The sequence below is a fragment of the Perca flavescens genome, chromosome 17, assembly GCF_004354835.1.
Source record: "Perca flavescens isolate YP-PL-M2 chromosome 17, PFLA_1.0, whole genome shotgun sequence".
Taxonomy (NCBI): Eukaryota; Metazoa; Chordata; class Actinopteri; order Perciformes; family Percidae; genus Perca; species Perca flavescens.
The window spans coordinates 13862846-13878152 of NC_041347.1; the positions used below are offsets into that span (position 1 = coordinate 13862846).

At 41.8% G+C, this 15307-nt stretch overlaps 1 protein-coding gene across 5 annotated transcripts in view; it reads right to left on the reverse strand.

Moving 5' to 3' along the window:
* Positions 1-2659: 2659 nt before the first annotated feature.
* The window catches only part of micu1 (mitochondrial calcium uptake 1), a 34429-nt gene continuing 21781 nt past the window's right edge, over positions 2660-15307 (reverse strand). For 3 of the 5 annotated variants that reach the window (XM_028602813.1, XM_028602811.1, XM_028602815.1), the window contains 8 exons: positions 14476-14481; positions 13665-13779; positions 11899-11981; positions 10386-10586; positions 8040-8177; positions 6567-6675; positions 3183-3272; positions 2660-3001 (listed from right to left, as the gene is read on the reverse strand). In XM_028602813.1, coding sequence (XP_028458614.1) covers positions 2838-3001; positions 3183-3272; positions 6567-6675; positions 8040-8177; positions 10386-10586; positions 11899-11981; positions 13665-13779; positions 14476-14481 — 906 coding nt within the window. In that variant the 3' untranslated portion in view covers positions 2660-2837. The remainder of the gene's footprint in view (positions 3002-3182; positions 3273-6566; positions 6676-8039; positions 8178-10385; positions 10587-11898; positions 11982-13664; positions 13780-14475; positions 14482-15307) is intronic. The other 2 variants (XM_028602814.1, XM_028602812.1) reach the window with 1 other exon arrangement.

Here is a 15307-nt window from a genome sequence, read left to right on the forward strand (position 1 = left end):
AACTTTTCAGTGCAGCGGTTACTGCTGTTGAGAGACTCAACGCAGTTGGAGGCAATGTTGCTGGCAGCATGTTGAGATCTACGAAGACTTTACGAGTTACAGGAGCCTTAAGGTGCAGTAGGTAAGACTTATAAAACTAACTTTCTGTCATATTTGCTGAAACTGACCCTCTTTTCCAGTAGAACTACATGAAGCAAGGAATTAAAGAAAAAAAAAAATGTAACTGCTGTCAATCACTGCTCATGCACATGCATTAATTCTCCCTTGTGGGGGGAGGGGCTTTGGAGACAGTTTGAGGCTTTAGCAGAAACTGAGAAGTTGTTGATCAAATGTTTTTGGCTAAGTCCTGGATCTTCCCAATCCTACCTACAGCACCTTTAAAGATTTTAAAGCAGCAAAGAAATTAGTGTTTTGCTTTGCTGCCATTAGTGCTGAAAAACTTTTAATTTTTAATTAATCAGTTGAGAGAAAATATATCAATGTTTTTTTATAGTCTAATATCATTTATCAGGCATGCTCACTGGTTTCAGCTGCTTTTCTGTTTTACATCACAGTTAATTGATTTTCTGTTTGGACTCTGTTTGGATATAACAAGCAATTTGACTGCATGGTTTACCATTGTCTAACACTGTACAGACTAAGATTAATCAGTTAATACATTTTTTTTTTTTTTTTTTTTAAATCAACCACAAATTGAACATGACCGTTAGCTGCAGTCCTAGTTCTGAAGGAACTAACCGTGGTCACGGTAGCAGATACAAGTATTGAGAATGAGTTACGGTCGGTGTCCAAGGAAAATCACGCATCTCCAACTTTGGTGAATTTCTGAAAAACTGAAGAATTAGGCGTTCCTTTATGGGATATTGTTTTTGTTGAATCATGCTTTTTATTGTTTTGCGCCAGCTGACCCCAGATACGCAGTTGAAGATGGACGGACATGTTTCTTTTGTATTGTTTCCTTTAGAAAAAAAGTCTACAACAACCTTTACCATAGCAAATAAAGTAATAGTATGTACATATAACCGATAATAAAATAGTAAATCTATATTGAAAAAAAAAAGAAAAAGTATTCAAAAACACAAGCAAGAAAATAAAAATAAATGAAATTCCCACCACCACATGCTACTTCTATTACGGGACATTTTAAGATGTATAAAACATTTTAAACCCCATTGCATTAACTTACAAAAATGCATTTTCACAAATACAGTATGATAACAAGGCTGTATTTAGCTCATGAAAGGTTGTTAACATAGTTTTCACAGGAAAGCACTTTTATAGATTTAAAGTGAGTGTTGTAAAGTTGATAGAACATTGAGGAGGTTCTCTTAAAAAATCATTTTACAAACCATGTGATTGTAACGCCAGACGGAAGCTGGGGTAAGAAATACAGATGGAATGAGGGTGAGGAATACTGATGAGAGGCCCTTCAACCTAATCTCCCACCTAGCAATCACTCCTGAGTACCACTTCCTTCTGTCAGTCGCAGTGTGTGCGCAAGAGAGTGAGCCAGCTCGTTTCAGGCCGATGCAGCACAGTGTGTGTACCAAGAGGGCTGCAGGACAATTTTTTAATGGGGAGCAGAGGCAGAGGACTGCCCATCCTGTCCATTTCAATTAGACAAAACTGCTGACTGCACGCACACACACACTTTTCTTCCTCAGGCACACACTCAAAGCCACTGCTTACAATCAGCCATGCAGTTTTGCTTCAAAATGTTACACCCAATTTCATTACACACGACAAATGACTTCCTTGGTGCCCCATAGATTTGTCTCGCTAATCCTCCACTGTGCTTTGACAACATGGCGGGACAACAATCCAACTTACGAGTTGAGCAGAACACGGTCGCTCATAAATAAAGCTTTATCGGTTTTAAATTATTAAAAACATCTTTAATAGAGCATTTCTTTTAACATCCATCTTATAATAAAGTGTTTCAGTGGGCAATAATAATTAGAAGAATACACACTTTGAACAGTACATTGTAGAGCAAGACAAGCATCATTGATCTTTTATGGGACAAAATAACAGGAGGTAAAGATGCAGCAGGAGTGAGCAGACTGAATGAAGAGATGCAAACAAGATTACAGACTTCGGATTTCTGTCCCACCAAAAAAGTAACTAACGGTCTATTGTCAGTATAGAACAGACATAATACAGCATTTATACAGCTGAAGGTCAAATAAGATTGATTCCGCTTCTCGTCTTGCCTTTTTGCAGTAAAACATCTTAAATGCAGATATAAAAAAAAGCTGTTTTCAGCGTTTGACAAAGGATTGCACCTTGCCTGCTGACACTGCATTCCTCTATAGAACATGGCAAAAATAAACATACAAACCTTATATATTTTTAAATACATTGTGAAATACCCATGATGCCTTGGACAGCCACAGTAAAGAAGCCTTACAGGACACAGTGCGCTGCGTCAGCATGCTTCTGTCACTATATTGATAGTTTGAACTATAGCTACATGCATTAATGATGCTCCTCAAAGCTGCTGTCCAAATGAGTTCATTGCACTTATTGTCTGTGTAAAACCTTTGTGTTGTCTTCCCATCAACCTTGAAAACGACGTTTGAGGCAACTTTTTTTCACAATTTGTTTTTGCACGTTTAAAAATAAATTTTTCTTCTACACGTTTTCAGCGCTTATTTCTACGTCCCATATTTTTGGATTTAAAACAAAAATTGAAAACGGGTCAATTTGACCCGAAGTCAACACAAGGGTTAAATAGCAGAGACGTGTAGAAGGTAACGTGTCTTTGATGCTACTGGTGTTGTTGCTTTATCCAGACGCCGTCTCTCTCTCTCCCACTCACACGTTGCCTCCTGTCTTTATTGTGTTTTTGGTATGGCAAAGTCCCAGGCGGTATCCTGGGCACACTTCCACATGGCCCGCACCAGGCGAGTGAAGCCCATGTCCTTGGGTTTCTCCAGCCCACGCATGAGCCGCTGCTTCATGATGGCTATGAACTCCCTGTTACTAAGCTCTCCGTTCCCTGGGGAAGACAGACAGGGGGAGAAAGGAGGGGGGAGGAAGGGAAATAGACAGGGGAGAGATGATGAAACAATGGAGGAATAGTAAGTAAGATGAAGAGATGACTTCCATCCATTGGTGGTTTCCACCTGTGAGTTGAGGCATCATTTGCTTTCTGTAAATGTAGTTAGCTAGGTACTTACCGTCGCAGTCGAACAGAGCGAACACCACGTCACACACGTGATCCGACAGCTCCACTTTGGCCACGGTGCGGGCCACCTGCTTCATGGTAACTGAGAGACCGAGGGAGGGAACCACAGATAGAGAGAGAGTCACCATTTGTGGAAGTAATAGAGGTGCGAGTCACACGAGCCAGCTCATAAATGGCCCATGTGGAGGACATTGTGTGCGAGTCAAACTGTTTGGGATCGATTACAGACATGACTCCTATTCACCGGGGAGACTATCTGATGGAGAAGGAGAAAGAAAGGGGCTGAGAGGAAAGCATTAGGACATCTAGCTGAAAGGAGAAAATGAGAAAAAGATGTTCAGAGTGAGAGAGGGAAATGGAGACGGAGGCTGGGGAGGAAAAGACCTCATTTTCGGGTCATTTTGGAAAAACCGATAAAATGATGAAAACCCCAAGCCTCAACCAGAATGATTGATTATCAGACTTCAAAAAGGCACACAAGCAGAGGAGAAAAGTTAAATATAAACAGGAGTATGAGATAGAAGAGAGGGCGGGAATGAAAAGAATATCTTACAGAATCTCCCTGCAAATGGCAAAAAAAAAAAAAAAAAAAAAAAAAACACGGCTGAATCACTCCAAGAATCTCATTAGTGGCCTTCTTTTCTAACTTCAACAATGTGAATTTCCAGATAACCCGCCCACGTATGAGAAACTGTACTAAAAAAGGTGTGAAATCATCAGATTGGAATGCAAGATGAAAGAGATGAAAAAAAAGAGAAAAAGATGTAAAAGAAAAGAGAGAAATACAAGAGCTCCTTAAAAGGGGAACTATGCAGTTTTTTCTTCTTCTTTTTAGCTTAATTTACCTTGCTTCACAGCACTGCACACATACGCCCATTCCAGACTTATCTCATGAAGAGGCGTATGTAGGACGCGCCAAATCGTATGCCATTTTGGCATGTTATGAAGACACAATCGCTTTTTAGCGTGTTTATCAATGCTGTTTGGCCTCCATTGACCTACATTATGTGCGAATTATTGCTGTAGCGAGTAGTATAAAGATCATCAACGTTTTTTTTTTTTTTTTTTTTTTTTTTAGCCTTCCCCAAGGTTTCTTTCCTAAACTCAACAGTTTATTGTTTTCCTAAGCACTTGACGTTGGTCACAGTCGTGTTTGTCATTTTTTGTGTTACTAAAGCCTTCCCCAACGTTCTTTTCATAAACCCAACCCCCCGGAGCTGCCATATACAGTATCTCACAAAAGTGATTATTATTTATTTATTTCATTATATCTTTTAATGGGACAACACTGAAGAAATTACACTTTGCTACAATGTAAAGTATTAAGTGTAAAGCTTAACAGTATAACAGTGTAAATGTGCTGTCCCCTCAAAATAACAACACACAGCCATTAATGTCTAAACCGCTGGCAACAAAAGTGAGTACACCCCTATGTTAAATTCTCATAGAGGCAGGCAGATTTTTATTTTTAAAAAAGGCCTTTATTTCATGGATCCAGGATACTATGCATCCTGATTAAGTTCCCTTGGCCTTTGGAATTAAAATACCCCCACATCATCACATACCCTTCCCCATACCTAGAGATTGGCATGGGGTACTTTCCATAAAATCATCTCTCAATGCAACTCAAACCAGCCATTAACTGACATAAAACCATGCCAATCTCTAGGAAGAAATGGCCCAAACTGCATAGCGCCCCTTTAAGGCTTGAACAGCAGGAAGACAGTTTAACTGCACCGACTACAGGAGGACAGAGTTTCTAATTTGCAGATGACTGCCTGGCAGCTCTCCATGAACCCACAGCAGCGTGATGTTTTCAATACACCTCCACAACACACTCACAAACACACAAATGGCTTGTTACTGTTATTGCAGCTGAAACAGCTGAAACTATATGCTGGAAACAAGCATCTCAGGGTAGACCCTGCACTCCAGCCGAAGCGGATTCATCAGTGAATCAGAACTAATGGATGTGCTGACAGAAACATATGGAAGGCCTGAATCGCTGCAATAAGTGGAGAAAACATTTGCCATATTATGAAGGCTTCAGGTCCTCGCCGCCTGTGCTTCTCTCTCATTAGACTGACTTTCTTTAGACAGACTAATGAATTCAGTAAAAATGAATGTGTTGAGGAAGATAAAGGAAATAAGACTAATTTAATGACTGATTTGACACTAAGCAATTGGTCTTTTTGAATACTCATCGCAGACACATTCTTCAAGCAAAGTAAACTCTCTGTTTCTCTGAGTCATAATAATCAAACCCCAGTTGTCATACTATTAATGATCAGCATACAATAGCCATATAATGCATTTACATTCAGTAATTACCTCTTTATATGGCAGTTTTTTCATTGTTAATGTATTCCCACACAATTCAAATTGCCTTCATTCACAGATTTCACAGGAAACCACGCATGCACAAATGTAATCCAGCACAGTTTTGTCTAATTGATGACAGCCTAACGGTTTACTATTTACTCTCTTTAAACTTTGTCAGAGCTGAATTAAATTACTGCTAATGCAAACGAATCAAACTGCGGCTGCCCCACATTAAAAGCATTTAACCGGCTCGCTTTTATAGTGAAGAAGCCACAGGAAAAGCAATGTATTTGTCACCGCAGTTAGCAGTGATCGATAATCAAGCAACGGTGTAATGGAAGAAGAAGGAGCAGCCACAGCGAGCTATTAGATGAAGAGTTGAAGGTGGCTGCTGCACACCTCCAGCTTCTCAGAAAGGTAACCGACACAGAGCCTTGCTGCTGTTGTATGTGGAGCTACTGCTGCGCTGTGTGCAGCATCAAATCAGATTCCATCATGGCATGATGGAAAAAGGCAGATTATTGATGGACTTCTTTATTTAAATGCACGAGTCCTCCTCTGTTGTATTTCTGACAAAGTAGATGCTCAATGAGCGCTGGAATATTATACGGCACTTTTACAACGTCTTGCTTTAGGGTACTTTAGAAGTTAACGGTTGTTACCCTCCACTCAACAGCTTACAGATAACAGACACCATCCTGGTGCTTAGGAGGGAAAGAGCAACCAAGTTATGACAGGTCAGCCCAGTCCCAACCCTTCTCTCCCTCCCAGAGTGATGATGCTGGCATGTGTCAGTGGGATTTAAGCACGCGCTCTCCTGCATGCCAGGAGAAAGAGGCAGTAGATAAATGGATGGACGGACAAACCAATGACAAATGGCTGAGCAAGGATTGGGAGAAAAGCTAGGCAAAAGGAGATGTGGGAAGCGAATCTGGCTAGCGGAGCGTCGAGAGCTCTGAGAGACAGATGATGAAAGTGACAACAGTTGAGTGTGAAGAGGAGTAATTAGGAGGAAAGAGAGCATGTCAGAGGAAAAGGGTGAATGTGGGTGTACCTTTATCTATGGAGGCTCCAGCCATGTGGTAGAAACTGAGGGCTGTGTCCACGTCGTTCACGTTCTTTAGGAAAGTAAAGAAATTTTCCACCTCCTCAAATGTGATGCCCTGCACAAGATGTGAAAACACAAAATGATTCTGGGTTACCTGAGCCACTAGAGCACTGCAATCATGTGAAAAAGGAGCCAACATTGTCATGACAAAAGCTGCGACTGCACAATGATGGCATTTTGGGAGCAGCTCAGCAGTGTGACACAAATGACAAGAGGAAGTGGGTAGAAGCAGTCGACACATGGATAAACAGTGTGCCACGGACGGACAAGAGAACAGACGGTCTAAGACACTCATGCACATAAAAAAAAAACAGATGCAGTCACACAGCTGCCGCACTGCTGATGAGCTCATTTGCAAAGAAAAGTGAGCAGCTGGTCTCTGGCTGTAAATAACACTTTTCTCATTCACATTACATGATATGCCAATGCTGAGAGACAGACAGCAGCGTGGAAAAAGAGAAGATAAACAGTGAAAGAGTGAAACAGAGAGACACCAACTGCAGTTCAATTCCTTTGAGAGACACAACTCTGGCAGCACCAGCCTCATCTTTTTGTTATGCCTGGGAGGAACGGCATTTCCGTTTTTTTTTTTTTTCTCTCTCTCTCTCCGCTAAACACTGCATTTAACCATCAAATGATTATTAGCCTTATCGTGGGAGGGAAGGGGTTGTTTGCTGCAACACTTCTGGGGATAAGATATGCAAGGGTGTAACTTCAGTCAAATTGACTGATGGGGCTTATTACAGTGAAGCTGAACCGGCATGACACCAAAGTTCACGCAAAGCCCTGGAAATAGGAAAGGGATATACTGAAGTTGGCTCAGAGCCCTCTGCAGCTTGAATAATTTTACATTTTTCTTGTTTGGTCTGTCCCAGCGGAGGCATTTTACTTGCTTAGAGCAAGGTGGTCAAAGAATGTCTTGGGGAAGGAAAATCAAAACTCTTTTTTGCAAGAACCCAGGCATATGAAGTACACTAAATAAGTATACGGAGTATAATAAGTAAACTAAATAAGGAGTTGTTGATTGGTAGAAGAGAAACAGAGGAGAACAAAGCCTGAAGGTTTTATTAAAAAGCTCAGAGAAGGAGTACTGGCTGCTCTGTATTTGGTCACCACAAACCGAGATAGTGGAAGGTAGAAGAGTCGGAGAGAGTTAGTGTCGGTCAGGTGGAGAACGTCAGGCTGTCTCATCCCAGTGATGTATTACCTCTCATCCATTCGGTCTCAAACACTCACAATGTCCTAGCACAATCTCCTTTTCCCTCAGGCACACATCGTCTGTCACGCATCCTTGCATGTAGGCCAATTAGTTAAAACACTCCCCACCACCAAATCTAGCACCATATATAACCACAGAGTACCAATCACTTATCTCAGAGATCCATGAAAGCATAACTAAGTACACAAAGATTTATCTACCTGTGCATCCTTAAACATCTTCTTCAAGCCCTTCTGCATCTGCTTGAGTTTACGAGACTGGACGCCACTATAGGCCAGCAGCATACCCCCAAACTGTCTCTCGCTGATTCTGCCGTTCACAGGATCATTCCTCTCGAACTGGAGTGGGGAGGAGAGACAGATAAAGACTGAGTGCTGTGCAGAGGGACAAACTAATTAATAGGAGGAGGGCATGAGGAGATGGGAAATAGTAAATACTGGTGTCAGGCTTCATGTTGAATAATGCTTGGAGCTGGTATTGGTGACATTAAATCGGCATGCGCATGGTTTTATTTTATTTATTTATTTTTTTTTACAATGTTTCACCGGAGCATGGCTTACCAGCAGTGGGCCTTGGCTGTGTCAGGTCCATCCAGTCGATTTATGTCTGAGCCTACTCGGCTCCCTCCCTCCCTCCCTCCCTCCCTCCCTGCCTTCCTTCTTTACGTGCCAACCTCTCAAAATGGTAATTTGTCGCTCTTGTAAGAGGCGGCTCATGACTAAGCCAAAATAAGCCTGGAGTAAATATTTAAGGGGTGACCTGACCACTCATGCACCTGCGGAAGATCTACCTTTTGTGAGGTGAAGTCACATTAAATTTGGTGATGAGCAGACGGCAAACAGCTTTTTCCTCTGAAAACAGCTGCCTGCTGCTGCCAGAAATGACACTATGAGAGTGGTGAGAGGGAACCAAAAAAGGTAAGTTGCGGGCTGGACACGCTTAGGGACTGCATCTCAGGTTATTCTGGCATTTCTGTTATTATGCAATTTCTGTTAGCATGCAGACATTCGACTTGATAAAGACAGCGATTGTGCATTGCTGCGTTTTATTTCTTAAATGTATACATTATGCTCTGATACCAGATTGTAATGCCAGCTTTACTGGTAATTCATAAACAAGGGGTATAATAAGAGTTTTAAGAACACAATAGAATAAGTAAGAGAAGTGTTCAGCACCCCGCAAAACAAACTGCTACAGCTGGTTAAATATGGCCTAGGGTGAGCTGCAGGCTCAGCAAATAAAGAGAGGAGTGAAGAGGGTAAGCACGTGAGAGTCAAGGCTCTAATATACTAGACGAAGCCCAGCTGGTGGGTGCAAATGTGACGTCATGGGATCGCCGTGACTATTTATACCCGCGCTGGTGCTCGCGACACTAGTTGCAGTCTTCTCCTGAACAGAGGTGGCGCTAATGAGCAAAGGCTACCGACGTTGCTCTTTCTACGGACTAGAAGAAGAAGAAGAAAAAGGTGAACAACGGCAGAACTGGCAGCAGCATTGCCGTCAATGCTTCAATTTGATTCGATAACCTAATTCGTCGAATCAAGCCTCATTCACGATAAAAGAACTCATCTTAACCCAGCAAGTCTACATGACAGACTTGCAGTCACTCTGAGAGTCCTGGAATCCGGTTGTCGCCGAACTCGTTCAGGCCTCCTGTTTCCGCGTTGTCGCACGCCACTGAAATTTAAAAAAAAAAAATAAAATAAAAAAATAAAAAGAGCCGTGCGCGACCTCTGTTCGCGCGCTATATATCGGGCGCGCCGGCAGGATATTACGTCATTTTGACGCCACGATGGCGCGCGCCACCTTGGATGCGTCTAGTATAGAAGAGCCTTCAGACTTCAGGAATGGGATTGGATTAACCATGTTGGTGTCAACCTTATCTGAGGTGTTATGATTTCCCTCTCTGAGCACTGCGGTATCATTAAGATCTGACAGATAGGGTTTTCTTTCTGGCAGATGCTCCGACTCCAGTCCTATACTTGGAGCCACAGATGACGGCACCCATTACAGTTCAGTGTATCAGTTAGGTACTACCCACGCTAATTAAATGGATTAGAATAACCATATGCTCAACAACACTGATCAGTTGCGGTTACTGTAGAGGCAGGGGATGGGGGTCACTCTGAGGAGACAGAAGATGGCTTTCATACTGAACTGTCACAGCTTTGAGAGAGTGACACTGATCAGTGCTTACAGACAATCCATACAGCGCTTTTATCATCCTCTTCCTTTGTATTGTGCATAACGTTCAGCTATCACTCACCTACTTGCTTTTCCCCTGGCTCTTCAAATTTTTTGGGGTTTATTACCATGTTTACCGGGGGACTAAATGAAACCGGGACAGTAATATTTACTTCCTCGGAGTCCTCTGTCAATTTTCAAATGTAGTCCCTGAATAGGCAAAGAGGAGACTATGATTTAAGATTACCATAACATTCTAATTAATTAATTCTAACTGTACCCAATAGTACAGTAAACCAGTCGCTGCATATTCTCAGGATAATACTCCCTTCGTCCACTCATTCGCTTTCCTCTTTCATTACCTCTAGTTTGAGCACATCATGCTGCAGCTTCCTCTGAAACTCCAGAAAGCTGCCGATGGTAAGTTTTCCCTTCAGGTCTTCTCCAAAGAAGTATGTGGTGAGAGCAGAGCTGCAGCCGGCTGTCTTCAGGGTGTTTCCTGTGGTGGAGCGGTCGCGGTGTCGCATGCCCATACTGGTCTGGGAACGAATGATACTCTGGACCTAAGGATGGAGGGGTCCCATGTCAACCAGCATGGCAGACTAGGTTTCAGAAGTAATTTCTGGAGTATATAAATCCATTAAAAGTCTAATAGAAAAGACAACTGTCCACAATAAAAAGCCTATGGGGTTTGTATAAGATAAGCTTGAGTTAAAATACAGAACAATTTACTTGATTGTTAATTAAAAAAGGAATTAAATACAAAAAGTTATTCTTACATAAAAGGTTTAATTAAAAAAAAAAAAAAAGATTGATTACGGTCCATGTAACACTGTATTACATAAAACCTATCAGATCCAGTGGTAGAGATAATGATATATCACAGAGGGCAGAGCACAGCACTTATCTTTTCTCTCTGAGAAATGTCACGGTGCTGCACATCAACCTACCTTTAGTACCGGTCCGTGTGTGTTGCTGGTTACCGTAATGCAATCAGTCGCTACTGTAGATACAGCACAGACCAAATGTGTGGGCTGGCTGTTTTAAAGGAACACGCCGACTTCACACCGTATCCCCCAGAGTTAGATAAGTCCATACATACCCTTCTCATCTCTGTGCTTGTCACTACTCTGATGCACCCACCGCTAGCCTAGTTTAGCACAGATCCTGGAGGTAACCGGCTCCATCTAGCCTACTGCTAACAACAACATTTTCCTATTTACATGTTGTGATTTGTATAGTCACAGCGTGTACAAATAACAAGGTAACATGAGACACAGCTATCTTCTAACCGTATACAAACTGGGAACTATATTGTCAGATGGCGAAGCGCTGCTACTTGAGCAGAGTGATTAGCGCAACACCTGAAAAGTACGGTTGTTACTCTCTGCTCCTCACCACGGGGCTTCTCAAGTGCTACGAGCAAATCCCTCCGCCCAAGTAGCAGAAGTTGCAGTGCTTTGCCTTCTGAATATATAGTTCCCAGATTGTATACGGTTAGAAGACAGAGTAACGAAACGCACGAAGATGAGAAGGGTATGTATGGACTTATCTAACTCTGGGGGATACGGTAAATAAGCTAAAGTCCCTAAGCTAAAGTTTTAGGAGATTTAATTGATAGGACAGTTGTAGACAGGGAAGGGGGGTGAGAGGGGGAAGACATGCAGCAAAGGGCCTCAGGTCGGATTCGAACCCTGGGCCACTGCGGTATGGACTGAGCCTTAGTACATCGGGCGCACGCTCCACCAGATGAGCTACCAGGGCGGGTTGTTTTAATCTTATGTCTCCTTCAATATGTTGATTTTGCGCGTGTTTGTGTGTGACTGCTGTATGTACACATGTCTGTATGAAAGATGTGCTGCTGATCAGTCTTACCTGTTCAAACTCCTCCAGATCCACCTCTCCATCACCGTTCAGATCAAACATCTTGAAAGCAATCTCAAAGTTCCTCTGGGGAGCTGGACACCACGGGACACAAAAACAGATTTTCTAAAATCAATACAATAAAGAAACGACATCACACTGGACGGACCCAGCCTTCATCTTACCCCCAAGTGACGAAACATGGGTGCTCTTCTTTGAGCCAATAGCCATCAGACTGCACAATGATTGATTCACAGACCAGACCCTGCACTGTGTATATTACCTTATCTGGAATACAAATTTTGCATTAATAATATTTCAATTTGCTGCACTGTCTCCACTTTCTGCAAATGGCATTTGCTTTTCATCTGCTACTAACACCCACTTCACTTTAATGACCACACGACCAGTCAGTGAAATTTGTTTTCGGTTCAGCAGGATAACGAGGCACGGTTCACAGTGTCAGCAGTGCACCCACAGTCTGATAATGACAGAACATACAAATAAGGGAAATGATTGGACAAACTGTATCTTCATTCAGAGTTTTACATACAGCCACAATTTGTCTTTCAGCTCCTTTAATTAATGTGAACATATATTGACATTTTCTTCCTCCCGATTCAATTAGCTTACTTTCAGAAGAAACATATGGCCCTCTGTCAAGACTAAATCTGAATGCAATGCACATTTTGCAGATCATTTATGGGCTATAAATTCACATGTTGCTACATACTGTATATTCACATCTCAAATATAGCACTTAGAAAGTTATGCAACCAATAATGCCATGTCATTTTAAGTTTTTTTTCCTGGTACAATTTTACATCTTGCATACTCTTTATTAACCTACATATCCAGGCATGACAAAACCTATAGCTGCTGCCCCATGGTTTTTGGACTGTGAAAGTTGTTTTGTGTACAGGGGCTATAACTTCTACACTGTTCATCTGATGATATACAGAGTCAAAACAATAATATTTACAGTCATTATATAACCTCTTTTTGTTTATGCATATACAATGCATTTCACTGCTGCATACTGCAAGAACCATTTCTTGCTTAAGTAAACCAGCTCCTAAGGGAAATATTATTATTATTATTATAAAGATTAATCTAGCCTTATCTGACAAATGATTCATTATGAGGCCTGAACCAATGTGTTCTCCTTTGCACTATTTTGGTGGCTGTGTTAAATGGATTGAAACCAACCATAAGGCATGCGGTTCTGTCTGCTTAAAAATGACTTGTCCTTGAAATCTTCCCCAGAGACTTTCTCCATAAGAACGGATTATAATACATGGTCGAGCTAATCTGGGGATACAAGTTTACTAGGCATTCGAGAGGAAGGAGTCAGAGCTTCATTTTTATTATCATGAACTCCGACACATTTAGAAAGGAGGTTTTCATGTGAGATTTACTCCCTGGGATCCAGCTAATACAGACTGAATATGTGAAACCTCTACTAGGCAGCTAACTTGGTAGACACACATTATTAACTTTGAACTCAGAACTGGAGATCATACTGAACAGGCAGCCAGGGCCGTAACCTGAGCCAGCGCCATAACCTAGCTAATAATATCATATTGGAAAAATGTCTCAGGTTTTCACTTTCAGTCTTAAATGATGCCGTAAAAAAGCAGAGAGAAGAGCAGACCCAGAAGAGATCTTCGGGGGATTTGATTTGTGATCAGTATGTAGGATTTTAAGGATGTGGGACTGAATGGGATGGGTCATAGATTTAAAAAAAAAAATAAAAATCAGCTCAACGATGTACTTACTGGACAGCACCGTGGTGAGGAAGATGTAGTCAGAGAAGGAGATAAGGCCACATTCTCCCAATGTAAAAAATATGCTGTCCTCATCTGCAAACTTCTCCCTCTCCTGGGCGATCTTCTGCTCATTTAGGTCACGACAGAAAAAGGAAGTTACATTAAAAACCAATTCCCATGATTCGGCACAAGCCTCACAACTTTTACAGCTGTCCAAGGTGTGGCTTTGTGTGTGTGCAAGCAAGTGTGTGTCTGAGCGTGAAGCTCAATCTGAGACTGGCTAAAACACAGAAACGTAAACATACTGTACTTCCACACACACACACATTAAAAATATTCCTGGTACATAAGATGATTATGGATAGACGGTTTATCACAATAACAGTCATGCAAATGCTGCAAACACATGAAGCCGTACAGGCAAGTGAGGTTGTTAGTGACAAACAATTAGTCTGTGGTCAGTTCGAGTACCAAACACATTATCCACCCACCAGAGGCTGTACTCAGTGTGAAACTGACATAAAGAGAAGGAAAACACCACGAGAGACTGGAGCACAAACACACACTATTGATTAACCATATCAGTGACACAACCCAAATGTGTTAATCGTTAAAAACAAAGTGACTTTAGCTCTTCACATTTTTCTGTTACCATGTGTATATTCACAGCATTGCATGAAAGAGCGACTTAATCACATGCACACTACACTTGAAAGACAGCGTCCGCAGAACGCTCCACCAAACAGAGTGGACAGACGGACAGAGCATGCCTAGTGAGGGGAAGGGAGGGCTGGGCCACGCTGAGCCCACGTGAAGTTACCTCCATCTGTAAGAGGTCCAATTCAGAGGAGGAGGAAGGAGGAGAGACAACTGTTAGAGAACAGTGTGGCCTCTGCTGTCTTTAGCAGGGCCTTGAACGACAAAGACACTCATGTGCATTCATATTGTTGCACAAACACATACACACACACACACACACACACACACACACACACACACACACACACACACACACACACACACACACACACACACACACACACACACACACACACACACACACACACACACACACACACACACACACACACACACACACACACACACACACACACACACACACACACAGAGATAAAGCATCTTGCTCAAAACAAAAATAATTGGGGGATACCATTCAAATTAAGAATTTAATTATGTCTCGCAGTCTGTAAGCAAAGACTGTGAAGCAGCTCCACTAACAAGGCTGTTATAACAATCATTTATACCCATTGTCTGTATGGTCACTGGAGCTGCATGCTGAGTGCACATTACAAATAATAAGCTAGGCCAATATTCTTGCTTTAAAAAAAAATTAAAAAAAAGGGGGACAGATTTACATTAATTGGGAAAAACATATCTGAATACTAAACTTGGGTGGCATCCCCCTTAATAGCAAAACATAACCAAATTCTTTCCCAATGAACCCACTGCCTCCTCATGATAAACAGAATGCTAAAATGGCTGCTAAAAACCATTGGTATAAGCTTCTACAATAGTCTATCACAGTCCCCAATTCATGTCTATCTTAGCTCTTACATGTCAGTGATGCAAATATAGAAAATAGTGGTTTCTACTGTGACATTTATTATTGATGGCATCTACAGTTACAGTAT